At 51.3% G+C, this 27,714-nt stretch overlaps 1 protein-coding gene across 2 annotated transcripts; it reads right to left on the bottom strand.

Moving 5' to 3' along the window:
- HEXA (hexosaminidase subunit alpha) lies at positions 1 to 27,466 on the bottom strand. 2 transcript variants are annotated; one of them, XR_012647151.1, is made up of 15 exons: positions 27,232 to 27,466; positions 20,911 to 21,009; positions 19,966 to 20,031; positions 19,703 to 19,749; positions 19,036 to 19,146; positions 16,840 to 16,941; positions 15,509 to 15,641; positions 14,199 to 14,379; positions 13,511 to 13,597; positions 13,021 to 13,093; positions 11,606 to 11,786; positions 11,125 to 11,215; positions 6,685 to 6,789; positions 5,270 to 5,374; positions 4,482 to 4,491 (listed from the first exon to the last, which is right to left on the bottom strand). XR_012647151.1 is itself a non-coding variant. In XM_075006843.1 (14 exons), exons 1-14 carry the CDS (start codon positions 27,464 to 27,466, stop codon positions 4,428 to 4,430), a joined length of 1,575 nt encoding a protein of 524 aa, XP_074862944.1. In that variant the 3' UTR covers positions 1 to 4,427. The 2 variants fall into 2 exon arrangements, 1 of the variants encoding a protein (XP_074862944.1); XM_075006843.1 differs by lacking the exon at positions 6,685 to 6,789 and having other exon boundaries at positions 1 to 4,491.
- Positions 27,467 to 27,714: the final 248 nt, after the last annotated feature.

The following is a 27,714-nucleotide window of genomic DNA, read 5'->3' as shown; positions in this document are numbered from 1 at the left end:
AAAGGTTTCAACTTTGTCTTTATTTAGGGGAGGGGTGGGGTGGGGAACTTTTTTTGGGTCAAGGGCCACTGATCCACACAAAAATCAGTCAATGGCCACACAAAAGTGAGAACAACAAACCCCAAAACCAACGCTTCAATGATGTGACCCCTGACTGAGGCCTCTGCAGAGTCTGGGCAAGAGGCGGAGTGCAGGTGGGGGTGTGCGGCCTGGGTAAGAGAGGGGGTGTAGGCTCTTGGCGGGCAGCTGAGTACAGGAGCAGGCTGGGGATGCAGGGTCTTGGAGGGAGTAGGAATGCCAGAAGGGGGTTGGGATGCAGGGTCTGGGGATAAGGGAGATGTGGCAGCACTTATCTGGCCACACTCTGCCCGGGGCACTACCCCTGCTCACTGACTGCAATGCCAGCCAATGGGGACAGCAGGGTAAGTCTGCTGGTGAGCTGTTCCCCTGCCTGTGAGGCCTGTAGCTCACCCCCCTTAATTTCCCCATATACACAGCGACTTCTGGAATTTTCTAATGAAAATGTAGTAACCAGAGAACACAAACAGTTGCAGAGAATTGACAGCACAGCATTTAAAGCAGAGCTACACAGTGCTCCTACAGTGCAGCATCTCGTACAGTACAGAAAGATCAACCACAAACCAGCTACCACTTGGATGGGCGGGGACCGTCACCAAGAGACCCTAGATGTCACCCATCATCTAGTGAAATAGCTGATCTGGTCCCTTTTCTCTAGGAGTATCCACTTAGTTCACTGAGAAATCTGGGCTGACACTCACTGCACGGACTGGGTGATTGGGTACATTGACTGAGTCCTGTGTGGGGCTGCAAACCCAACAAGAGGACAGATCAGTGATGGCACAGGTGCCGACTCAATGGCAGCTCCAGGGCTCGGCAGGTGGAGCGGGTGTGGGGCCTGGGCAGAGCCAGGGGTTGAACACCCACCCACCCCATATTGGAAAGTTGGTACCTGTGTAGTATGTCCCAGCTGGGATCATAATTTGCACAACTCCCTTAGAGCATCCTGAGAAGGAGAAGGCCAGAGGGAAGCTGAGGGAGGAATCTAGAATGATTGCCCTGTAACAGTTCTGGGCAGGCCTCAGACAAGAGAAGATGGCAGCCCATGCGATAGAGATCAGGGACAGTGGTGTGAAGAGGAAAGTACCACAAAGACCTCCAAAAATCATTTAACCTGCAGATTATTACTCCTTCCTACGTCTCCTGTAAGAACCAACGACAGCCAACAATGACCTTGAGCAGGTCACTGTGGATTATGTAACTCTCAGAAGGAAGAGCAAGGAATATAGAGCACAAGTGGTGTTCTCATCTCTCATCCCTCCTCCCTGTTGAACAAAGGGGTCCAGATAGGGATCACTGAATCATAGAAGCAAATTCTTGGTTGTGCAGGTGGTGTTGGAGAGAGGGCTTTGGTTTCTTTGACCAGGGGATTCTGTTTTGGGAACACGGATTGCTAGGAAGAGATGGGATCCACCTAACAAAGAGAGGGAAGAGCATCTTTGTGGGCAGGCTTGCAAATCTAGCGAGGAAGGCTTTTCTTGCCTCTATCAAGGTCAGTTCCCAGACTACTGCATTAAGCAACACTGTATGGGAAGGAGCTGGGCAGCCCTCGGCAGGAAAAACAGGGCAAGGGCTATTCAGAAAAGCTAGACGTACAGAAATCCATGGGCCCAGATTAAATGCATCCAAAGGTACCGATGGAATTGGCAGATGTCATTGCAGAGCCTTTGGTCATTATCTTTGAAAACTCATGGAGATCAGGAGAGCTCTTAGATGACTGGAAAAGGGCAAATGTAGTACCCATCTTTAAAAAAGGAAAGGAGGACAATCCAGGGAACTATAGAACTGGTCCCTTTTCTCTAGGAGTATCCGATCAGTTCACTGAGAAATCTGGGCCAACCTTCACTGCAACGACTGGGTGATTGGATACATTGACTGAGTCCTGTGTGAGACTGCAAACCCAGGATGACAGGTCAGTGAGGGCACAGGTGCCAACTCAGTGGCAGCTCCAGGGCTGGGAAGGTGGAGCAGGTGTGGGGTCTGGGTAGAGCCAGGGGTTGAGCACCCACCCACCCCACCCCACATTGGAAAGCCAGTCAGCCGCATCTCAGTCCCAGGAAAAATCATGGAGGGGATCCCTTGTTTTAAGCACTTGGAAGAGGGGAAAGTGATCGAGATAGTCAACATGGATTCACCAAGGGTAAGTCATGTCTGACCAATCTGACTGGCTTCTATGATGAGGTAACTGGCTCTGTGGACATGGGAAGTCAATGATACACCTTGACTTTAGCAAAGCTTTTGATACAGTCTCCCACAACATTCTTGCCCATAAGTTAAGGAAGTATGGGTTAGATACATGGACTGTAAGATGGACAGAAAACAGTTGGCTAGATGGTTGGGCTCAAAGGGTAGCAATCAATGGCTCAATGTCTGGTTGGAGGTTGGTTTCAAGTGTGGTGCACCAGGGATCAGTTCTAGGATTGGTACTGTTCAACATCTTTATAAATGATCTGGATGAGGAGATGGTTTGCACCCTTAGCAAATCTGTGGATGACACTAAACTAGGGGGACAGAAAGATACATTGGAGGGAAGGGAGAGGGTCCAGAGCAACCTAGACAAATTGGAGGATTGGGCCAAAAGTAATATGATAAAGTTCAACAAGGGGAAGTGCAGAGTCTTGCACTTGGGATGGAAAATCCCAAGCATTGTTACAGGCTGGAGACTGACAGGCTAAGTAGCAGTGCAGCAGGAAAGATCCCCTGGGGATTACAGCGGATGAGAGGTTGGATATGAGTCAATAGTGTGTCCTTGTAGCCAAGAAGGCTAATGGCATATGGGGGTGCATTAGAAGGAATATTTCCAGCAGATCTAGAGAAGTTATTCCCCTCTATCTGGCACTGGTGAGGACACATCAGGAGTACTGCATCCAGTTCCAGGTCCCAGAGTATAGAAAGGATGTGGGCGCACTGGAGCGGGTCCAGTGGATGGCAACAAAAATGATTAGGGGACTGGAGTACATAACCTATGAGGAGAGGCTGAGGGATCTAGGATTATTTAGTTTGCAGAAGAAAAGGGTGAGGGGTGATTTGATAGCAGCCTTCAGCTTCCTGAAGAGTGGCTCTAAAGAGGGTGGAGAGAGGCTGCTCTCTGTAGCGATGAACGGCAGAACAAGGAGCAATGGTCTCAAGTTGCAGTGGGAGAGGTCTAGGTTGGATATTAGAAAAAACTATTTCACCAGTAGGATGGTGAAGCACTGGAATGCGTTACTGAGAGGTGATGGAATCTGCGTCCTTAGAAGTTTTTAAGTCCTGGCTTGACAAAGTCCTGGCTGGAATGATTTAGTTAGCGTTGATCCTTTTTTAGGCCTGGGGGCTGGACTAGATGACCTCCTGAGGTCCCTTCCAGCCCTAGGAGTCTATGATTCTAAGTGGAGTGGTTAGGAGGAACAAAGGTAAGAGAAACGTCAGAACAAAGAAGGCTGGAATTAACAGCCCTGCGGAGCTAGTCCACACTTACAGCTTGTGCATTAGGACAGGAATCTTACGAGCCAATGGTGTGACCACATTCAGAAAAATGGATGTGGGCTGGGGAGAGGTGTTAACATTTGGTAACAAATAGCATGGAGAAGGCAGTTTTCAGTGGTGGACAAGATAAAAGCTAAGTGGAGCCTAAGGTTTTATCTGACCAGCTAAGACTACACCTGCCTGATACACCTGGCTAAACCCATCATGCCCCAGGGCCTGAGACAATCACAGCCCAATCACAAGCTATACAGTTAGGCACCACAGCATAAGCCAGACCAGCCTGGTTTCCCACAGTAGCCCCATCCTCAGGCATGTCGGGGATGAGGACCAAACCCTGAGCAGAGGCCTCTGCTCCTAAACGTAGTGCAGGCATGGAGGTAGACCAGAGAAGAGCTTTTCTGCAGCACTAGGAGTGTGTGCAATAGACCATGCAGTGCACAGGCAGGGTAGGGTCCCCTGCCGTGGTAGTCTGGACTCAAGAGACTATCACTGGTCCTGTGGTGCTGCATGTGTCACTATGAAGCAAAGAAGGTTTGTAACCACGCATGTGGCAGCTCCAGCATGGCGCCTTCCTGTAAGGAGCATTCTGCATGTCAAATCCTGTGCATCACCTGACTGGAGCCCAGAAAGCACCCTGCTGCAGATGGCCAGGAGGCTCCCAGAGCCTGCCCCAGCACCAGGACACTGGAAAGCTCCTTCTCTCTCTGGGAAGGACTCCTCCTTTATTGGGTTTGAAATTCAAACAGTAGAAAAAAAGGCAAAGTATCTAACTTGGCTCATTGCAAGAACAAGAGCAACAGGGACACCTTGTAGCACACAGGTGTCACTCTCATCCAAGACACACACAGCATGCAGAGTGAAGGGGGGCAGCGGAGCTCTCAAGTTCAGAAGCCACTGTACTCAGGATTGCAGAACCCTGTGAAGAGAGGCTGCGCTCGGATGCCTCGCCTGGAACAGAAGAGACAGAGATAACACACACCAGGGACAACACAGACTTCAGGCATTCAAGGGGAAACAGTCTGAGAGGCAGCCATGTTAGTCTGTACATTCACAAACAACAAGCAGTCCTGTGGCACCTGTGAGACTAACACACGTATTAGGTCATCTGCTTCTGTTTTTGTGGGGTTTGCCCACAAAAGCTCAGGACCTAATAAATGTGCTAGTCTCGCAAGTGCCACAGGACAACGTGTTGTTAAAGGGGTAGGTGTTCTTAACCCTGTGGCATGCCGACTGGGCCGATGTGCGAAGTGAAGGGTTCGTTTCATCTCTCCCCTACCATACACTAAAGTTCTGAGGTACCTGATGACACTTTAGGGCTCAGGAAGGCGAGAGATAAGCTGGTTTTCACAAGCTAAGCTGCGTCTAACTGAATGGAGACTCAAGGAAAATCCATTTACTACAGGAAGCAGCGCTCGCAATTCCCCAGGGAGTGAGCTGTCCTGGAATCAGCACTGAACCAATGCTGCAGCATGGCACGAGGGGACTTTGTGACTCAGTGGTGCCATTTATCTGACGTCCTGAGAGTTCATGGGCATTAATGCACTCTGCATAACCCCTGTGCCCTGGTGAAATGCTAACTCCCAGTTTTGGCCTCTGTCCCTTGAGTCCCTTCACAGTTCCAAAGGGATGCACCATCTTCTGTTCTCTACTGCTCCAACCCAGTGGGGACCCATGATTTCCTATGTCTTGGAAGGGTCCTGAAAAAGAGGAGCAGGAGCACCATTACCTGAGCAGTATGCAGCGGAAAGCCGCCAGTCGTGTATAAGCCTCTTGCAGATTTCTCACTGTCTCATTGCTCCACAGCCTCTCAGCTACAGCCCCAGCTCTTGGCCTGGAGGAAATGAGAAACAAGAGTTTGTTACTCTACACAGGAGGCCAGAAGGCTGCTTAGAGCAGTTGCTCCCAGACCATTCTCCACTGAGGTGAGAGGGGAGACAGCTCCTGCTGAGGCAGAAATGCAAGGACATTAGCAGACAGCATGGACCAACCTCCTGGGGAACACAAGGGGCTTGGGGAGCCATCTCTGGGAGAGGAGAGGCATTAGCCACACCAGAGCAGCTATACTTTGCTATCTACAGAGTCAGCACAGACATGATTTACTGAACCAAAACCTCTTGAAAGCTAGAAAAATTAGAACAACAACAAAGGAGGTTGGGGAACAACAAGATGACGATTAGCAAATGTGCCTTAAATAAGATTAACTACTAGTCCTCAAAAGAGCAACGTAGCCACTCTAGTCCCTTCTCAACAGCACCAGGATTGAAGCTGCCATCCCTTCATCTGCTCCAAATGTTAGCTCCTCCTAAAGAAACTCAAGGTAATAGGAGACCAACGTCCACCTCCCAGCATGCAAAAGAGGTGGGGCTAAGAAACACCAGGCCCCCGCAAGAACGAAGCAATAAGAAACAAACTCTGCAAGCTTTTGTTGGTCAGACAAGTACCCCACAACAGCTGTATTGCACAGAGCATCCTCTCTTGCTGGGTAGCTGCTATGAACAGCTCCTTTCTCTGTGATCTGATGGGCAAGACATCTTGCTTTCCTACACAGTAATTGATCATTGGCCGGCTTCATCCTGTGAGGGAATTAAGGGCCTGAGAATTTTGGGGTTGCAGAGCAATTGTAAATCAAGTAGATTGATCAAATAGCAGCTTGCTGTGAGGCCCAGAAAATAAATCTTCCCTGTACCCCAAGAAATTCAAACCAACTAGCTTTCACCCCAAATTTGGAGCTGCACATATGCTTGCTTTATGAATCACTCTCTCCACAGGTGGCTAATCTGCCTTGTTCCTTCAAAATATTCTCTTGAATTACAAGCCCTCAAGGATGTGAAATGCTTTATACGTAATCAAAACCTGAACAGGTGCCGTCCATTACATTTAGCAGAAGTACAAGGGATTTTGTTAGTTCTTTTTCCCCCTAATTGTTGCTCTCTGGAAGTGATGTTAATTTTAAGTAACATGGAGGAAAAAGAATGTTGATAGACAAACATCTCTCCAGGGTACAGCTTTGAAATTGAAAAAGAAATGGCTGAAAGGGGAGAAAATTCAAATTAACAGTTGGAAGTAACAACAATCCTTGAAATGAAGAAAACAAAAGCCTCCAATTAAAAAAAGGATCATACCACTTTGTTATAAACCAACCTTAATTACTGGATATCGAGGGAAGCAGCAGGAGAGGTCTTTCATTTCTTCGACCAAGGGACTCGGTTTTGGGAACAAGAATTGTTAGGAAGAGATGGGATCCACCTAACGAAGAAAGGAAAGAGCATCTTTGCAGGTAGGCTTGCAAACCTAGTGAGGAAGGCTTTAAAATAGGTTCTTTGGGGGATGGTTACACAAGCCTTGAGGTAAGTGGGGAAGGAACAATAAAGGAAGACCCAATTCAAAAGCAGAAAATACGCCAATCAGTTAACTAGCTAAGGTGTTTGTACATAATTGCAAGAAGTCTGGGAAACAAACAGGAAGAACTGGAGACCCTGCCACCGTCAAAGAAGTATGAGGTAATTGGAACAATAGAGACTTGGTGAGATAACATGCATAACTGGAGCACGGTCATGGAAGGGTATAAACTGTGCAGGAAGGAGAGGCAGGGAAGAAAAGGAGGGGGAGTGGTGCTGCATGTGAGAGAGCAGTATGATAGCTCAGAGCTCCAGTATATGGAGGAAGAAAGCCAGTTGAGAGTCTTTGGGTTAAGCTTAGAGGCAGCAGCAAAAGAGGTGATGTTGTGGTTGGTGTCTGCTATAGACCGCCAGCTCAAGTAAATGAGGTAGATGAGGATTTCTTCAGACTACTAGGAGAAGCTTCCAAATCACAGGCCAGAGTTCTCATGGGAGACTTTAATCACCCAGACATTTGTTAGGAAACCAATAAGCAGCACACAGACAACCCAGGAAGCTTTTGGAGAATATTGGGGATAACTTCCTGGCACAAGTGCTGAAGGAAACAACCAGGGGCCATGCACAGCTTGACCTGCTGCTCACAAACAGGGAAGAACTAGCAGGAGAAACAGAAGTGGGTGGCAACTTGGGCTCCAGCAACAATGACATGTAAACTTCAGAATCCTGACAAATGGGAGAATGGTGAGCAGTAAAATACAGACCTTTGATTTCAGAAGAGCAGACCGACTCCTTGAGAGAACTGATGGGCAGGATCCCTTGGAAAACAGATATGAAGGAGAAAGAAGTTCAGGAGAACTGGCAGGATTTTAAAGAATTCTTACTGAAGGCACAGGAACAAACCAACCTGATGCGCAGTTAGAAAAGCAAACATGGTAGGCAACCAGCTTGGCTTAACAGGGAAATCCTTGGCAAGCTCAAACTCAAAAGGGATGCATATAAGAAGTGGAAACTTGGATAGATGACTAACGAGGAGTAGAAATATATTACTGGAGAATGTTGTGGAGTAATTAGGAAAGTGAAAGCACAAATGGAACTGCAGCTGCCAAGGAATGCAAAGGGTAAAAATAAGTGTTTCTACTGGCATGTTAACAATACGGGGGCTAACAGAGAGGGTGTGGGCTGTTACTGGATGAGGGAGATATGAAAGTGACGTATGATGCAGGAATAGCTGAATTAATCAGTGCTTTTTTTTTTTTTTTGCTTCAGTCTTCATGGACAAGATCAGTTCCCAACCTACGGCACTAAGCAATGCAGTATGAGATGGAGGTAGGCACCCCTTGGTGGGGAAAGAACAAGTTAAGAGCTACTTAGAAAAACTAGTGGTACACAAATCCATGGGTCCGAATTTAATGCACTGAGAGAATTAGCAGATGTCATTGCAGAGGCTTTGGCAATTATCTTTGAAAACTCGTGGAGATCCTGAATGACTGAAAAAAGGCAAACGTAGTACCCATCTTTCAAAAAGGAAAGAACAATAATCCAGGGAAATACAGACTAGTCAGCCTTACCACAGTACCTACGAAAATAATGGAAGGAATCCTCAAGAAATCCATTTTGGAGCACTTGGAAGAGGGAAAAGTGATTAAGAGTAGTCAACATGGATTCAACAAGGACAAGTCATGCCTGACCAATCTGGTTATCTTCTATGATGAGGTAACTGGATCTGTGGACATGAACAAGTCAATGGATGTGATATACCTTGACTTTAGCAAAACTTTTAATACAGTCTCCCATAACATTACTGCCCATAAGTTAATGAAGTATGAATTGGACTGTAAGATGGATAGAAAGCTGGATTGATGGACAGGCCCAATGGGTAGTGGTCAATGGCTCAATGTCTTGTTGGCAGCCGGTTTCAAGTGGAGTGCCCCAAAGATGCGTTCTAGGGCCAGTACTATTCAACATCTTTATTAACGACTTGGATGAGGGGAAGGATTGCACCCTCAGCAAATTTGCAGATGACACTAAGCTAGGGGGTCAGGTAGGGATAGGGTCCAGCGTGACCTAGACAAATTGGAGGATTAGGCCAAAAATAAATTTGGCAAGGTTCAACAAGGAGAAGTGCAGAGTCCTGTACTTGCGATGGACGAATCCCAAGCACTGTTATAGCCTAGGGACCGACTGGCTAAGTAGCAGTGCAGCAGAAAAGGACCTGGGGATTATAGTGGATGGGAGGTTGGATATGAGTCAACAGTGTGCCCTTGTAGCCAAACAGGGTAATGGCATATTGGGGTGCATTAGGAGAAGCATTTCCAGCAGATCTAGAGAATTATTATTCCCTTCTATTTGGCACTGGTGAGACCATATCTGGAGTATTGCGTCTAGTTCTTGGCCACCCAGTATAGAAAGGACGTAGATGCATTGGAGCGGGTTCAGCAGAGGGCATGAAAATGATTAGTGGGCTGGAGTACATGACTGATGAGGAGAGGCTGAGGGATGTGGGCTTATTTAGTTTGCAGAAGAGCAGAGTGAGGGGTAATTTGATAGCAACCTTCAACTTCCTGAAAGGGGGCTCTAAAAAGGATTAAGAGAGACTGTTCTCAGTGGTGACAGATGGCAGAACAAGGAGTAAACCTCTTAAGTTACAGTGTGGGAGGTATAGGTTGGATATTAGGAAAAACTATTTCACCAGGAGGGTGGTGAAGCATTGGAATGCGTTACCGAGAGAAGTGGTGGAATCTCCATCCCTAGAGGTTTTTAAGTCCTGGCTTGACATAGTCCTGGTTGGGATGATTTAGTTGGGGTTGATCCTGCTTCAGGCACGGGGCTGGATTAGATGACTTCCTGAGGTCCCTTCCAGGCCCAGGGTTCTATGATTAGGGGGCTATAAGTGCTTATAAAAAGGGGTTTGAATTGGGGGCTATAAGCACTCCGAGTTCAATTCCATTCCAATATTGACTGGAACATTTACCCAATTGGTAAGTCTACTTTGTTAGATTTCAGCTTCAAAATCTAACTGGCACCTCTGCAAATGAACACCACTGACCCATCCACCGGGAAAGCAGAGTACCATTTGCTTTTGGTACGAACTGGGTGGCTGCAGCTCAGGCCAGCACACCCAAGCTAGTTTTTATCCAGTTAACTCTGGGCCTAGATTGCTGAAGGTCTTGCAGCATGGACTTTAAAACAGGCTGTACATCCCTTTCCAGCACAGCCAGGGTTTCGCTGTATCCAACCTACATTAAAATTAATTAATTTGGTTGGTACCCAGCCTAAATAAAAGCTAGCTTGGATGTGTCTACACGTTTGGCAAACACACTCAGTGTCTGCCATGTAGCCAGACCCAAGAAGTGAGCGGAGGAAAGAGGAGAAAGGGAGTCTCTTAGCAAAACTGGGGGTGATCAAGCCCTTTGTCAGCTGAGCTGGGAGCAGGCCAGTCTCCCATGAGAACAACAGGAGCAAAGCCACTGGCCAGGTAGGAAAACATTTAATGCAACTTTATTATTTTTATCTTGATAATAATTTAGCAGGTGGGTTTTTTCAAAAAAGGAAACACACATTAGAAAACAAGCACTCCAGGAACCACCTTGGGCCTATCTTATGGTAATAGCCAGTTAATGCTGCTCAAGGGCTAATGACTCAAGCCATGCAGCTGGATGAAAGTGGCATAAGGACCAATGCCCCATATACTTCAGCACCCAAAAAATGGGGGACCCTAAAGCACATCTGCTCATCTACAAAGGGTCGATGTGTGCCTGGGCCCTGTGCAGTTACGCTGGATACAGGCTCCACTGGAAAGTGCTGTCTGCTATGATCCACCAACACACTTATGTTCTGAGCACAGAGTCCTGCACTGCACATCTGTCCTTCCACAGAGCCTTGGGCTAGACACAGTCCCCCACATGCTGAGCTACACAGGTGCTGTGATGCATGCACACAAAGTGGGGCTTTCTTTCAGGCCCCTGCTATGGAGCTGCACTATACCCAAGCAGACAAGCCATAAATCCAGGGTTACAGGACAGCCAAGAACTATCGGGATGGGAGACAGCTCAGAAGATCACCGCAGTGGCTCTCCTCCCACTGAGCCACACAGCCCCAGTTCTCTTCTCCCCACAGTCCTGGCTCTTAGCTCCAGCAGGGTGGAGCACAGTGGACAGTCAGGCCAAGGGCCATCACCCATGTGAGAAGAGACGAGCTCAAGCCAGCACCAGCCCCTCCCCTCCACTCTGATGGGTTCTCTTACCAGAGCCTGGGCGTCAGGTTAGTTACATCCACATATTCACCCCACATGCAGGCCTCTCCGCCAATCACCAGCTCCTTCTGCTCAGGGCTGCCTGTCGAAAGAGACGGACATTCGCATGATGAGTTGTGAACCACTGAGCAGCGAGTGCCCCTGTCCCCAGCCCACAGAGAAGAGTCTGTTACAGCCTCCAGCCGCAGAGCTGGGCTCAGGAGTTCAAACTGTAGACACTGCTGCTTCTGCCCCTGGAGGCCCCAGATGGCAGCTACATATTTGGCTGTTTCACACCAGGGTGAGGCTGTCCACTGGAGCCAAGGCCACAGGCACTCGTGCTCTTTCAGTTCAGCAGCCCCTGTCTCTTCTTTCCCCACACCCACTGTCTAGGCTCTGGCTATATCGGACTGGCCTGCTTGCTAGGTAACTGACCAGCTGCAAGACAGGCCCTGCAGGGGAGGCCAACAGACCATATGCACAAAGGACACACCTTCAAACTCCAGTGGCTCCACCTGGTAGGCCGCCTGCCAGTCCTGCCCGTAAGAGATGTGGTTGAGATACCAGGGGGCAGACAGCAGGGCCCTGTAACCAGCCGTGGTGACTCGAGCCATCTCCTGCTGGTACGGCCCAGCATTCTCCCGCCACACATGGATGATGGTGTCTGGCTTCACCTGGCCACACAACACAGAAACATGCATGATGCTCCATGGCAGGGGTCAGCGTGTGCCACTCCCCTAGTGCAAAAGAAGAGCCAGGCTGTTGGCCGCCAAGGCAATTTGCAGCACACAGCACTGCAAGGCAGGCCTTACTCTCCTAGGAACCTGGACGCAGGAACAGCGCAACTCGAGGACAACCCCTGGTGTAGACTCCCCAGCACCACCCACTCCCACAGCAGAGCACCCTTCTGTACACACTTGCCTTTGGCTCGTTCTGCTTGGGACCCTGCAGCAGAAATGGGAAGTCACTGCTGTGCTGGTAAGGCCGAGAGCTGGAGACACACTCCCTCTAGACAGCCATGTCCTTACCCACCAGCACCGTGGTGCTCTCGTGGGGAACAGACCCAAGGCAGGACACTTCCGCTGTCCAGCGCTCAAGGCATTGGACTGAGACTCTGGACTTCCTAGGTGACCTAAGACAAGGCTCAGAGCTCTATGTGCGCTGCAGCACCCACACAGCAGCCCCACCAGCCTCCAAGTGAGGGCAAGCCCAGGAACAGAGTGAGGTGCTCCACTGCTATGGCAACAAGGGCCATCAAAGTACCTAGACAGCTGGCTCCCAAGGGAGTCCCTGCAGCCACCCCCCTCTGACTCCACAGAAGTGGCTGGCTTCAGCCAGGGAAGGGAAAGCAAAGCAGAAGCAGCCATGGAGAGAGATGCAGACAGCCTCTCCCTGCTGGGGATAGCAAGGCTGCAGAGGCAGGGCAGCTCTGAGCTGCCATACCAGGAAGTGACGGTCCCAGATGTATACCTCCCCCGCCAGCAGAGCCGTGGTGTGAGCCAGTCGGCGCCAGCCTGGAGTGGGTACGAGCAGCTGATACAGCAGGCTGTGACCAAGCAGCCGCAGGCAGCTCTGGGCCCAGAGAGGAAGCATGCCTTGGACGGGATCAAAGATCTGCTTCTTCAGGGAAGAGCCACAGCTAACACAGGGAGGGGAAAAGCCCGTGGGCAGGTGCTGAGAATCCCCCACCTCCACCAACCCCTGGGCAAGAGTGACACCTGTGCCAGGCTGAGCCAAGCAGGGACGGTGCAGGAAGAGAGCATCCAGCACACAGACATGCCCCCAGCAGCCCACAACCAAGCCCCTCCGTTCCCAAGGCACACTGGGACCCAGTGCACTGACTGCAGCCCCTTTGCCATGCTGCCGAGAGCCAGGGCCTGGCAGCAGGGAAACCAGCACGGCTCTCACCTTCACACCATTATCAAACACCTCCTGCCACACCATATAGCCCTTGCCATAGGAAGAGAGGATATTCAGCAGCCTGGAGGAAGGAGAGAAGTGATACAGCATGAACAGGGCCAGCTTCCCAACCCCCAAGTGGCAGTGACCAAGGAGAGTCCAGCTGGAGCCTCCAGGAACATTCCCTAGGCCAGGCGCTTGCAGCAAGTCAGGAAATCACTCTAGTTCTCTCATCCCTCATTCCAAGACTGGTCCTAAGCAGGGCTCTCAGCCCCTCCCCAACTCACTATCCAGAGCCCTGGCCCCCTGTGGGTCAACTCTGCAAGCCTGGGCAGGACAAGGTATGCTGGGCTATCTCCAGATACCAGCTTTGGAGGAGGGCTGGGGCCTGCTCCCAGGAGGAAATACAGAGTGGCGAAGTAGGTGGGTGAGCTACGGGAAGGCACAACGGTCATGCTGCAGCTACCACTCTCTGCAGGCCCCCCCCCATGCTCCTCACCTCTGGATGTAGAACGACTCCAGCTTAGCATAGTCTTGGCCAAACCCCATCTTCTGCATGAAGGACCGGATCTCTGGATTCGACCGCCTACGTGCCAAAGAAAGGAGCAATATGAAAGCACAGGCTACACTGCAGAGTATCTAGCGCCTGGAGACAGGTATCGAGAATTAGTCATGCCACACTGGCCCATCTCTACAATGGGGGGGAGGATCACCAATGACCCAAAGGATGCAAGCCTAAGAGCTGTCTCAGCATTAGTGTCTCTCCCGCTTTGCATCTAGGCAACGACTGGGGGCTGATTTATTAGGCCCAGAGTGTCTGCTAGTCAGGAAGGATGGTCTGTGGCCAAGGCACCATTCAGGAGACCCAGGTTGTGTTCCCAGCTCTGCCACAAACTCTGCATAATCATAGGCCCCTCTGTGCCTCAGGGATAACAGAACTATCGTGCCTCACAGTTCTTCTTTTCCATGTAGCCTGGAAGCTGCTGTGAGTAGGAGCTGACTCACTGTGTTGATGTACAGCACCTAGCACAGCAAAGTGCCAATTTCACGTGGGGCTTCCAAGCACTGCTTTAATCCAGACCATCACTAGCCAGTGATCAGAGGCAACTGTCTCAGGCCATTCACCCCACAGAGCCCAGCCCTGCTATCCCACCCCCGCCAAGTGGCTACAGAGATGCATAACCCACCAGCAGGTGAAGTCAACCTCGTCGCCGCCCAGGTGGAGATAGAAGTCAGGGAACACAGTGCTGACCTCCCTAAAGAGCTCTGCCATGAATTGGTATGTGGCATTCAGGGTGGGGTTGACCGGCCCGTAGGACCCAGATGGAATTGAGCCTGCGTAGCAGGGTGTCAGCAAGCCTGGAGCACCTGGGGCAATACCAAAGACAGCTGTAAGGAAGAGCTTATCTGCCACCACTGGCTGACCAATGCCATCTGCTGCTCCCCAGTGCAGGCCACCAGACAGGACAGCAAGTAAAGGATCTAGGGAGAGGAGTGAGCTGAGGCTCCATCCAGGACAGGCAGTTGTGGGGCTGGAGCAATCCTCACCCGTCTCATACTTCAGCAATACACCGCCCAGTATGTAGCTCCCAAGAGCAGGAGAGCGTGTCCCAGCCCCGGACCTCAGTGCTCAGCCCACAAGTGGGCTACGTCCCATCACCCCACTGCACGGGGCAAACTGAGGCGCTGAGAAGGGAAAGGATGTACCCAAGGTCAGCTTGCAGGTCAGTGGCAGAACTGGGAACAGGCCCAGACCTCCAGACTCCCAGTTCAGTGCTTCATCCCGGGGTCAGGCAGCCTCAAGTGTGCCAAGTGAGGAGGCGGAGAACAGGGGCTGCACTGGAGCGGATAACTGTGTACAGGGGCTATAACCTGAACTCCTCCACTCCAGGCTCTTAACTACGTAGGGAGGTGGGCCAGGGAAATGCAACTGCTGCATGGATGAACTGACAAGAGGGCCACAGCTCCAGACGACTGAGCTCTCGAAGGAAAGCACAATGCTAACCAAGTGGAGGGACACAGACTAGCCATGATCAAGAATTCTCTTCCCCTTGCTCCAGAAGCTTGTGTGTTGACAGTGGGCCTGGATTTTCCTGCATTACAGCCCCTCCAACTATCCCCCTTCTTACACATTCAGGGTTCATGAGGGAGATTAGCAGGCAATGCTCTGAGACAGGCCTGGAGCAGGTGTGTGCTGAGATGGCAGAGGCGATGGGGTCCAGGATAGCAAGGAGCGCTGCAGATCAGGAGTGAGGCACATGGACAGCCAGGTGCAGACAGCACTAATATACATGTCTCTATCTCCCCCTCAAGCGCCTTGCTTCCACCAGAGATGCAGAGCGGAAAGCTGAGAGCAGGTTCCTGGCCAGGCCCAGGCTCAGACAGGAGATCTAGGTGGGCATCTGTGCTAAGATCTAAGAGATCCACATTGGGGCACAAACCCAGAATTCCCAACCCCTGCTTTGCTCTGCAGCCCTGGGCAGGCCTTGTTCCTTACCTGGGCCCCAGGAGAGGGTGTGGCCAGGGGTGTCAAACTCCGAAATGACTCGGATGCCACGAAGCCGGGCGTACTCGATCACAAGCTTCACATCATTCACCGTATACACATGGGTGGCAGGACTGTAAGCCCCCTGGGAGGGCAAACGGATCATAAGTCCCAGCCTGCTCTACCATTAGCTGTGCTGTGCTGACAGGATAGGCCCAGTGCCCAGTGTCCCTCTAATCCTTCCCATCCAGGTGCAGAATAATTTTTATGTGCATCACCAGGAGAAATACAAACCTAGTTGCAGGCGCTGTGCTAATCAGCTGGGTGGCACCAGAATCTTTCCTGAGCGGCTGCCCAAGCACTCAGCTTACAGGAAACACTGTCCTGTGCACAGCCCAAGCAACATGTCATGATGAGAAAGCTTTTGTGCCTCGCACACAGATCTGCCTCCTCCCCCCACAGCAGTAGCTGGGAAGCAGTCGCTGCCACAACCCCTTTGGACTGGTAGTGGAGGAGCCTGGGGAGGGCTTTATGTGCTCCCCCAGAAGGCCAGCATGTGGCTGGGAATTCCTCCTGCCAGGCTGCAGCCCAGTCCTGGTTCGTAGGCTGAGCAGCAGGTTTCCAGGAACAGCATACATTTGTTCCGTATGTCAGACACTGTCACATGAGAGGAAAGGAAGATGGGGAGCTGCCCAAGGGAGACCCAGATCTGGCCACAAAGATTTGAACATCGCTACTCCCAGCTGGTAAGCTGGAAGCTCTTGCTCATTACACCAGCATTGCTCCTGACAGGCTAGGGTGACATTAGAGAAAGCAGCTCTTAAATGGAGACCAGTCACGCCAGCTAACAGCCAGCATCTGACCACGGTCTCTCTTCACAGCCCTGGACCCGCCACACAGCAGTGCTCATGCGCCTCAGTCCTGCTCTAATCTCCCCAACTATCCCAGCCCTGGATCCAGACACCAACACCGCCAAGGATGCTAAGTTAGGCACGTCATGGTTCAGTGATGCGAGTCTTGTCCAGGGCCTGGATTAGACCACTGGACTTGTTTTACACGAGATCCAGGCTTCTATTTCAAACCTGCTCTCTCCCTGCAACACAAAGCCAAGGAATGCCTGACACGACTCAGGTGCTGAGGGCAGCATTTGAGCTGAGGACCACCTTTTACACAGAGACACAACCACCAGAAGAGGCCAAGCATACCCAGCCCACTTCTCCTTTGCAGGGCACAGGGAATTACTGCGGGCTTTTATGGGGGCCCATGGTTCTGCAAAGGCCCCATCCCTTGCTTGGAGAGCCTTTCAGAGGTGAGGCTGCAGGGCAAGCAGCAGGCAGGGCTACCTTTCGGCTGAGCTCCGGGAAGGCTGTGCTCTCATACGGGAAGGAGGGGTCGTCCACGATGTGCCAGTGAAATACGTTGAACTTGTTATAAGCCATGGCATCCTGCGGATCCGTAAGAGAGTGAGAGGCGTCAGAAGAGTACATCCGTGTCCTCCTCTGGCAGCTCAGCCAGCCTGTTTCACACACCTTGCTATGCACAAGTGGCCCCCAAAGGGGATCAGGGCACTCAGGCCAATTTCTGCTCAACTACAGGTTTGAACATGCTCTGACCATCAGGAGAGGCTCACACCCCCAGCCCAGCTCTTCATGCGCCTCTAAGATCAGAGAGTCACAGGGGAGTTACACATGGGTGCTGGTAGGAGGCTCTGCCTTGACTTCTGTGAAACACCCACCCCCACCCTCACAGTAGGAAGTGACTCAACAGAACTGTGCAGCCAATCCATGGGAATCCTGCAGTAGCCTCTTTACCTCAGCTTGGCAGAATGACAAGCACAGCACAGCCTGGGTTTTGTCCCTAAGGTCAGCAGCTAAGTCTCCAAGCACAAAGGGCAGACCAGGAAGGGCCAGAGCCAAACACCGATTTCAGGCGTGGCTGGAAACTACTTCCCACAAATGCCCTGGGGCCCCGAGCTCAGGGGGAGTTACACGGATCTTTTGGCCCTCCAAGACCTTGCTCACTCTTGCCTTCCTCATCACTGTCAGAGTCTAAGGGCAGAAAGTGCCAGGAGATCTGCTGGTCTGGCCTCCTCAACTGGCAGGCCAGGGAAGTTCCCTGGGTAGCAGCTTTAATCCTCCTTCTTCTCCTTTTAAATGATTCCCAGCTTGACTGAGCTAAAGAGACACTAGCCCACTTCAAGACTGTCCCATACTTGTGGCTCAGATTGTGGGTCGGGACCTCAAAGTGGGTTGTGGCCCTATTTTAATGGCTTGCCAGGGCTGACGTTAGACTTGCTGAGGCCTGGCCAAACCTTGAGATCCACTGTCTGGGGCCAAAGCCTGAGGACTTCAGCTCTGGGTGGAGCAGCTCAGATTACAGGTCCCCCACCCGGGGCTGAAACCCTAGGGCTTTGGCCCCTCCCCACCTGGGGCTCTCTGGCCCCCTGCCTGAAGAGACAGGGTGCAGGCTTTGGTCCCCTTCCCGGGGTCATGTATGAAAGTTTGTTGTCAGAAGAGGATCACAGTGTAATGAAATCTGAAAACCGCTGCTGTAAACCAAGCTTGTCCGGGACCTGCACTGCACTTGGTGCTAGAAAAGAGACACTGCATGGAGACATGGCCTGGGAGACGAGGATCAAGGAGGTGAACAAGTCCCTCATTTACAAAGATCCTCTTCCTGTAAGCAAAACCACATGGCAGGTACAGCATGGACAGGCTGAATGGGTGAGCCCTTTGTATAGAGAAGGGAACCCAGGTGAGGCAGCTAAGACCCCATCATTCGACACAGGAGTCTAAGTCCTTTACTCCCTGGGGCTGGCAGGAAATGCCAATGCTCCCCTGTGGCGGTGGGGAGGGAGACTTGGGGGAAAGATACTAGAAGCATAACTCCCAGGGACTACCTGCAAAGGATCCAGCACCACCCTCTAGCCCCATTCTTGGTGGACAAGCATAGAATTGTCAGCTGCTTTGGCTTGCTCCAAGTGCAAGGCTAGTATTCCTCTGCCTGATGAAAAGGCCTGCAGGGGCTGGGGGAAAGGAAGGGGAGGGGAGGAGGGTTGTCGGTCTCTCTCTCTCCACCTTATCTGCACAGAGAATGGAAACAACAGCCCAAAGGGGGCAGAGTCTGGGAGTTCACAAGGGAGTGAACCCTGCAAAGAGCCCAAAGACAGCAAACCAGGAGTGTGCAACATTAGGAGTACCTGTCCTTGCCTTAGACCCACCCCATCCCACCCACCCCTCTCTCCACTCTGGCTGGAAGCCAGCAGTCAGCTTCACTCTGAGCTCCTCTCCACACCCTGGAGCGTTGCCACGGTGCTGTATCTAGACCCATCTGCAGGGGCTGGCTCTGGCTGGGAGGAACCATCTGGCCCCAGAGCACCAAACAACTGCAGAGCCAATGCAGTGCCCAGGCCTCGAGGCCCTCGGGAAGCCCCCAGCTGTCCCACAAAAGGGAACAGCCAGCCAGACTGCTCTACCTACATCAGAGGCTGGCAAGCTGGCCAGCAAAGCAGAGCACATGCTCTGTGCCGGGGCACACACCAGAGTCTCCAGGATGGCTCTCACAGGCAGGTAGTGGCGAGATGTGTCCAGCAGCAGCCCTCGGTGGGCAAAGCGAGGGAAGTCCACGATGTCCGTCTTGTTGACATAGAACTGCAAGAGAGGGTACCAGGAAGATGAGCACTCGCCCCTGGGAAGGCCCAGAGCAAATACACCAATGCCCAAACGTCACCAGGAGAGGGCTTGCTACAGCATGGTTAGCTGCCTCTCCAGGCAGAGCTCCCCACCTCCCAGGGGCACAGAAGAATAGGGCAGGAGCACCTCCCTTAGGTAATGGGTGGCACTTTGCAGAAGCCAGCCAGGAGAATCAGCACAGGGCTCCAGGCCCTGGCTCCCTCTTGCACTATGCAGAGCCGTACACTGTACTGTTAAATCGCTTGGCCCCCAGGGCTACTGGGAATACCTCAGTGGTGCCTCGTGAAGCCACTTGGGCCCCTGTTTACTACCATCCAAGACCTGATCTTTGAGGCAGGGGTCCAAGAGGATTCTTTTTTCAGACAGCCGCAGTGCTGCAATATTTAGCAGCTAAGAAATACGGCGCCCGTGAGGCGAGGCAGGGCAGGGCAGGGCATCCCCACTAGATCCTGTGGCCATCACAATACCCCACACTACATCAGTGCATCCCTACAGCTCAGCACGTCACACTCACCGTCCCATCCTCATCTCTCCAGACGAGCTGGCTGAAGGTCTCCAGGCCTATGGGAGGGGGAGGGAGAGGGAGAGAGAGAGAGAGAGTCAGGCATCGGGCATGGAGTCTTCTCAAAGGAGCAGAGCCCAGTTAGCAACCAAACACCATGCTGGATCAGGGAGCTGCGCCATCCAGGGGACCTGGAAGCAGAGGCAGCAACAAGGCTCAAAAAAAAAAAAACCTCACGTTCATGGGGGACACTGCAAATGGCAAATGCAGCTCACCTCGGAGAGCTCCCCAGACACTCTCTGAAGACAGCAGAAAAGGCTCCTCTGACGTGGACAGCTTGTCTGAAACACAGCATCCCAGGAGACGTCAGCACCTCTAGCACTGCCCTCCCCTGCCAGCAGAACCCCACTGCGTGTTATTACAGCCCCAGCGCTGCAGCCTGGCCTGAGCTAGGCACTGCCATGTTTTGGATGGCTTTCACCAAGAACCCTTGATCTTCCCAGAACCTGATCCTCACTGCTTGCCTAACTCAGTGCCTTTGGCGCTCAGGGGACACGCCAGCAATAACTGATGTATGCCAACAGATGAGAGACTGAACAGGGCACTTCTGCAATAATGGAGCTCTGTCAGAGCAAGAGATAATCCACCCTTCTTAGCTGTCCCATTTATATGCACGGGTGAAAGTTCCTTCCACTGCTGACCTGCTGGGAAACCTTGGGGCAATAGATACACCCCCCGCCACCTCCGTCTGTGCCTCAGTTTCCCCAAATGTAAAATAAAGCTAATGATACTGCCCTCCTTTGTCCACAGCTTGGAAATCTAGGGACAGAGAGTACTAGATGTTCTGACAGCTATAGGCCCACCAACAGCCCCACGTCCCATCAGAGTCACTTCGTTGTCAGTGAGGCACGACTCAGAATATAACCAAACACTGATGATTTCCATTGCAGTGACCTAGGGGTGGAGTGCAGGTCCCCAGCACTGTGGGCTCCAGGGAACAGGAGATTCCTTGGCTAAGTGTCTCACTGACAGCTCCCAGAAGTCATTATTCCCTAAAGGAGGCACATTCTGTACAGGCAGGTACACCCTGCACTGCATCCAGGGCTTCCTGGCAAAGCCCTCTGGCACCTCTTCCTCGTTTAGAGCTGGCCAAGATCTTTGATGCTGATCACTGCTACCCAGACAGCCCAGTTCTTGCTTTGTAGCAGGCTGATGCTTACAGCTCTCCACAGAGTCCATGTCAGGAAAGCCATCGCAATGCGGCGTGGCAACGGAGACCAGCAGCTCAGTGCAAAGAGGCTCCCAGGATCGCGCATCCTCTGTAACACACAGAGCAATGGGTTAAGCAAAGCCCAACTCAGCCCAGACTGCTTCCCGAGCCCAGCTTGGCAGGGCACCTGCTGTCTTAGAAGCGATGGAAATACTGACTTGTGGGGTAGGTGTGGCTGGTAGCTATCAGGTAGGGTGAAAGAAGGTTGGAGGGACTGGCAGGGCAGAGCAAATCAGGCTCTGGAAGGGAGGGCTTGTAAAGAAACCCTACAGACAGCCCAGTTAAGGTGACAGAGTTTGCACTGAGCTGAAAGCCGTGTTACTGCTGCTTGAATTCCCAGTAAAAGTACTGCCCCAGCAAGTGGGGCAAATGCAGGTGCTAATCTAGAGCGAGGCAAAGCTCCTGCCTGTTCATAGAGAAGAGACAGGGGCTTCATCAGAACAAAGGGGACAGTGAGTTCCGAAGTCAAAAGCCTGTCCTGGAAGACACTGCCAGTGCAAACAGCCAACCCAGCTAACCCTTGCCAGGCTGCTGCCTGATGCCCAGACAATGGCATCCCAAGTCACGTACGTTGCCTCTCGCACAGTAACCCAGCCAGCTGGTTCCATAGCCTGAAGTAAGAGAACCTGATGAGTGCTGCCTTGGACATCCTAGGAAAGTCAGCAATGGGAACAGTAACTAACAAACCCCCTGAGCAGGAAGTCTGCCCTTGGTCAAAGAAGGTCAGAGAGGCCAAAGGACAGACTGGCTAGACTGAGCTGCAGCAGTAAAACACCCGGCCAGGTGTGGGTAGGGATGGATATGTATAACAGAGAACAGAGTCCACATTATCATCAGCTCATCCTGCACTTTGGTTAGCAGAACCCTGTTTGGAAAGCAAAGAGGGGAGACCATGTTTTATGCAACAGCCTCAGGGGTTGCACAGCTTCAGGGTCCTTGGATGGAGACACAGACCCAACGGTATCATTCCTCCTCCTTTCCAAACGTTGGACAGATGACCCAAGAAGATGCTGCATGTCAAAGTGCATCAAGAGGCTTAGGAATACAATCCTATCACCAGGCCCGTACTCAATGAAATTAGCAGAGAGTGTCCACAGGGATCAGACCCCTTTCATGTGGCTGGTCATAGCAGCAACAGGGTCAGAGGAGAATAAGTTCAGCCAAATTCAAGAGTGGACAGGATGTAGTGCCACTGAACGGCTCCGCAGATGAGAGTCCTGGCCACCCCTTCCTACAAGCCGCAGCACAGTTGGGATTTGGAGTGGGATTTTCCAAAGTACCCATTCTTGACCTAACTCTGTGGCCCAGGAGTTCCTGGGCAAAAACAGTAGCTCCAACGGAAGAGGCTAGGCCAAACTGAGCAAAGGTAGAGGAAGGCCAGAGCAATCTTCAGGGAGATTCATTGTAAATCGACCACTGGGAACCACGGTCGTTTAGGCCAAGTCTCGGCTCAGACAGAGCTCAGAGCTAGAGCGGCAGGAGCTGCTGCGCACCAGGCCCAATAGCACTGCTCACCCTCTGCCCACTTTGACCAGCACCATTGGTTACACTCACAGGGGGAGCCAGTACCAACATACCACGACTGAAGATCGGGGGACCAACATGCTAAAGGATCCAAGAGAGAACGAACACTGACACAGAAACTAAGACTTCCCGAGTGTTTTGATCCACCCAGTATTCAGATGGTGGGAGGGACACATGCTATGAGCTGAACTTTGCAGAGTGGTTCTCAGGAACCACAGTCTTTCCATGAGAGACAGCTAAGGGGAGAGGGGCGGGTTGCAGGTGAATAGACATTGTTTTTATTTAACTCTCAGACATAGCGAGGTTAGTAACAAAGGCTGCCATGTTGCCCACTCAGGACAAAGCAGAAAGCCCAGATTGCTGAGTATATCAGGGATGGGAATGTCTCTTTCACACAACTCCACCATTGGAGACACACACACAGCAATACCCACCATTGATTGGAAAAGGTAAGGCCTCAGCTCCTCCCAGAACCAGCATTTCCCAGCTTAGCTGAGTGGAGAACTAAGTCATGGGAATAAGGGATTGTTATAGATGGATTTTCTGAATAGGCAGAAGGTGGCCAATTGGGAGGTATGACCCACCTCCCAGTGCAGGCCATAAACAGCTCTCTCTGTGTGCAGAACCATAGCTATAGGTTTGCTACTGCAAGGCAGACTGAGTAAGGGCAAGACTGTTGGCAACGCAAAGGCCTTGCAGAATTTTACAGCTGGCACCAGCCACTTTTAAGCAGTGTCGCCAGGAAGCAATAGAATCATCTGCTCACTGAGGAATGGAGAGGTAGCAAGGCACACACTAGCCAAACAGCCCACAGGATGCTAGCCTGTATCAGGAACAGTGAAAAGCACTGCCCCAGCTCTCTGAGGAGCTAGCAAGGGGGAATGCTACATGCAACAGGAGTGGGCTGTGTAAGGAAAGCACTGAGCCCTGATGGAATCTCCATTGCAACCAGTCCAGTGGGGAACCAGCCCTACTGAATGCAGATAATCCTCTAATACTGAGTGCAGTGAGCATCAACAGAGCAATGTGCATCCATCTGCTTTTGAGTTAGAGCCATCCCCCGGCTAGGGCAAGTTCTGTAGCCAGTGAGAAATTTAATAGGGCAACAATAACCAAGCAGAGTCTGCAGCTGAGTGCCAGCCAGCCTGCCCCATGGATCTCAGGTAGAAAGAATGTGCAAGACCATGAGACAGATGGCAACCAGCAAAAAAGCCACACCCCTTGGAAAAAGTGGATAAGGCAGGCATTCAGAGGGAAGGGGATATCCTCACCATCTGAGCAGGGACCAGCAGTGGGACACGGAGAAAATCACATAATAACCCTAAAAACAACAAAAAGTCCTTTGGCACCTTATAGACTAACAGATATTTTTGGAGCATAAGCTTTTGAGGGCAAAGACCCACTTCATCAGATGCAATGTAGTGGAGATTCCAGAGGCAGGTCTAATTATACAGGCTCATGAAAAGGAGGGAGTCCCAATCAAGAGGAAGGCCAAAGATGATGGGGTCAATTCAGTCAGGGAGGATGTGGCCCACTTCCAGCAGCTGATGTGGAGGTGTGAATACCAAAAGAGAAGAAACTGCATTTGTAGTTGGCCAGCCATGCCCAGTCTCTCTTCAATCCTTGATTGATGGCGTCAAATTTGCAAATGAATTGCAGCTCTGCAGTTTCTCTTTGGAGTCTGTTTTTGAAGGTTTTTTGGCAGGTATGGCAAACATTACAGCCTCAGTGACCACCCCAGGACTAGTAGTTAAGCACTAGAATGGAGGACTGCTCTGGACTCTGCAGGTATGGTTGCTTGCAACTCTCATTAGATGCAGATTGCCATTCCCAGCCAGTGGAAGCTGCAGGAAGCGGGGTCCCGGTCTATGCTACTTTCCACAGATCCCACTGCTCAGGAATGGGAAACTGCAGCCCATGGGCCTGCCAGCAACTGTACCTACAGATGTGCAAGTAAATAAAGTGCCGGTAGCCTGTCAGGGGCTAACCTTGGTGAATCACATCTGGCCTGTGGGCTGCTTACTGTCTACCCCAGGGCTAGTAGTTAAGCACTAGAATGGAGGACTCCTCTGGACTGCGTTCCCACACTTACAAACAAGCGAGAGTTTGGGGAAGTTGCTGACATTCAGATTCTCAGAGCTATTGAGGCACCTAATGACTTATGAGTTTGGTACCTAGGTGCTTCTGAGGCTCTGGGGTGTCACCTCTATTTCACCATTTATTTCTGCCTCTGTACAAGGCAGATGACATTGCTTCCCTGCCTTCAGGGGAAGCAATGCAGATTAAATGTAATTCAGAACAGCTTCACCCTTCACTGACAGGAGCTCAATGAGGGTTCCGATTACCTACACATTTAACCAAATACAAACATAACAGAGAGGTAGCCATGCTAGTCTGTATTCTAACAAAACACAACAGGAAGTGGGTCTGTCCTACAAAAGCTTATCACTTAATAAATCATTTTGTTAGTCTTTAAAGTGCTACATTACTGCTGTTTTGTTTTTAACCAAATACAGTCAATTTATCACCACTTCCAAAAAGAAAACTGGATTGCCAAAGCAGAGAGGGATGTGGTATCCTCCTGTGTTTGACAGAGCTGACCTGTAGAGAAAAGCAGATCTAGAAGTGAAAAGAGGAGAGAAACAGAAGGTGGGTGAGGGAGGGAGTGGGTGTGCTAATCACAGACTTTAGTAAACTGTAAATCACATTGTCTCCCTTATGCAATCTGCAGTGTATTGTTTGACAATGTGCAAGGGATGTTTGCCAATTAGTTGGTGCCCTTCATCTCACACTAGGGACTTGGCTATCTGCTTACAAACCTCTAACTTGATATCTCAGGTAGTCTTCTTTGTTTATTAGTTTTATGCTAAAATTATGAACTCTTTGGTGGATACAGAACACTCGGGGCGGGGGGAATGTAATCAGGAGACCTGGCTTTTATTTCCAGCTCCAGAAGTAGGCTACTGGATGACATTAGGCAAGTGATTTCATGGTCCTTTGTCTCACTTTCCCTATCTGTTAAATCTGCATGATAATACTGACCTCCTCTGTGATACACTTTAAGAGTTACTTATGAAAAGTCTGGTGTAAGAACTAGGTATTATTTTCATTCTGTGTCTACACAACACAGAGGAACTACAATCTAGCACTCAGGCTCCCAGGCTCCCACAGACAACTAGTACTAGCAGGTTTTGTTCTCACATGAATCCATCGTATGAGTCTAGGGAAGGGCCTCCATGGCAGAGGAAGAGGGGAGGCTTTGAAGGCACTGACTTTCCACTGCTCTGAAGTTCTGAAAAATCAGAATTCACAGCACCATGCCGGACATTTCAGCACACAAGTTCATCATAAACGAGTGTGCTTTGTGTCCCTGTTTAGTAGCATACAATCTTGTAAGGGATTTAACAATATGAAGCTTTTTAGAAGATGTAAAACGGACAAGTGGACATTTAAAGAAAGAAATTATATATTTTTGTGATGCAAGGAAAAGGCAGCAGCTTCACTGAGCCCGTATATATTAACTGAACTGCGCCCACTTTCAGCTGCCTCCCACTGTTAAGTTAACATGGTTTGGACTTGTTTGTGAGACAAGAGTTATAGATCAGTGTCGCAGCCCAAAAAGTTCCATTTTCAATACAAAAAAAAAGGTCGTTAGAATACAGATGTTCCCTAAGCTATTAGAGGACATAGACATGTGAATAAAAGTATCAGCTAAATTATTTTTGTGAAGTTGCTGGTTGGTGCAGTTGAAAGTTAACTTGCGTGGTGAGAGAGCAAATCCTGCTCTGAGGAGTGAGGGCCAGCAAACTAGCAGGAAGCACTCAATTTGGTCTGCTCCAACTCAAAGCCAACCCCCAACATGGACTTTTCATAATCAGACATGCCAACACTTTGAGGAAACCTTGCCCAAAGGTGGCAGTTTCATAGCTGAGAGAAAGAGCCACTGATTAGTCAATACAGTCACATTGGTTTGAAATACTGTTAGGCTTAGTATCAGTTGTGCAACAGATTGTTTCTCCATTTCACTGTTTGAGAATCAGGAAAACAGTAGCAAGTTTGTAATAATTTTTTTTATTTCAAGTTGCCAGTGCTGTAAAGGCTGCAGTGGAAAATTTGGGCTCAAATAATTGTCTCTTTCAAATCTTCAGGGAAATAGTGCTGCCAATCTTGAGTTTTGTAACAATTTTAAAAATCCCTTGACAGGCATTAATTCAATGCCCCACATTGACAAGGGGCAAGCTCTCAGCCCCATGAGCCTCCACCCCAGCCAAACACCTCACTTTACAGAAGAAATGAGCCACTTTACGGAAGGAAGTGGTGTTTTATTGCTGCTTCCCAAGCAGGAGGGAGACAGTAGCAGGAACCACCCCAAAACACACCGGCTCCCAAGTATGTGGTATCCCTGCAAACGCCAGCACAAACCAAATACCTGCACCACGGGGGGGGGCCGGTACCGGACTGCCAGCCCTGAGCCTGCTTTGGGAATACCAAGATACGGGGGCCTTACACACTAGGGAACCATTTAGTAGAGCAGAATCTCACCCCCCACTCTCGGGCAGCTCGCCACGCCCACCCTGCCCTAGACCCATCCCCACCATACCTGTCCCACACCCGCCATGGCAGCTCCCCACGCCACTCCGCTCCCCGGACATCCCACTTCCCGCCCCCACCCCGCGGCAGCGCTGCGCCCGGCTCCGCGGAACCCGAAGCAGCGTCCCTGGCAGGCAGGCCGGCCGCGGGCCCTCACCTGGTGCGGCCGGGCCGAAGCCGCACAGCAGCCGCCAGTAGCGCTGGAAGGCCTGGTCCAGCACAGCGCAGCCCGGCCCCACCGCCGACGAGCTCGCGTAGCCGAAGCGGAAGCGGGCGGGGCTGAGGCGGCAGCGACCCCCGCCCGGCCACTCACGCACGAGCTGCGGCTGCGGCCACACGGCGCCCGCGGGCGCCAGCCCCGCCAACAACAGCGCCAGCACCAGACCAGCCATGGCAACCGGCGCCGGTCATGTGACTCCAGCCAGTCAGGTGACAGACCGCGTGACCAGTGGCAGAGGCGGGGCGTCAGCCGGTGGGGGCGGGCGGGGCAGGGTGCTCAAGCACCAGCCCAGAGTGCGGTCCCCTGGGGGCCTGTGCAGGGTGGTAGACAGCTCTCCACACACCTAGCCTAAGGTCTTGCACAGCCCCCTTAGCCCCACACCCAGGGCAGGGGAGTTCCAGCTCCCCCGCCAGGGGTCAC

The sequence above is a fragment of the Carettochelys insculpta genome, chromosome 12, assembly GCF_033958435.1.
Source record: "Carettochelys insculpta isolate YL-2023 chromosome 12, ASM3395843v1, whole genome shotgun sequence".
Lineage (NCBI taxonomy): Eukaryota > Metazoa > Chordata > Testudines > Carettochelyidae > Carettochelys > Carettochelys insculpta.
Note: the sequence above shows the minus strand (reverse complement) of the source record. Positions and strands in the feature narration are given on the sequence as shown.

Bases quoted from the DNA above. Each gene is read 5' to 3' on its own strand.
- HEXA (XM_075006843.1), bottom strand. From the start codon at position 27,466: ATGGCTGGTCTGGTGCTGGCGCTGTTGTTGGCGGGGCTGGCGCCCGCG. The intron at 19,147-19,702 runs GTGAGTGTGACG...CCTCTCTTGCAG, and splicing joins GGAGAGATGAGGATGGGACG to TTCTATGTCAACAAGACGGA. The intron at 11,216-11,605 runs GTGTGTCCTTTG...CTCTTTCGACAG, and splicing joins GGAGCCACTGGAGTTTGAAG to GCAGCCCTGAGCAGAAGGAG.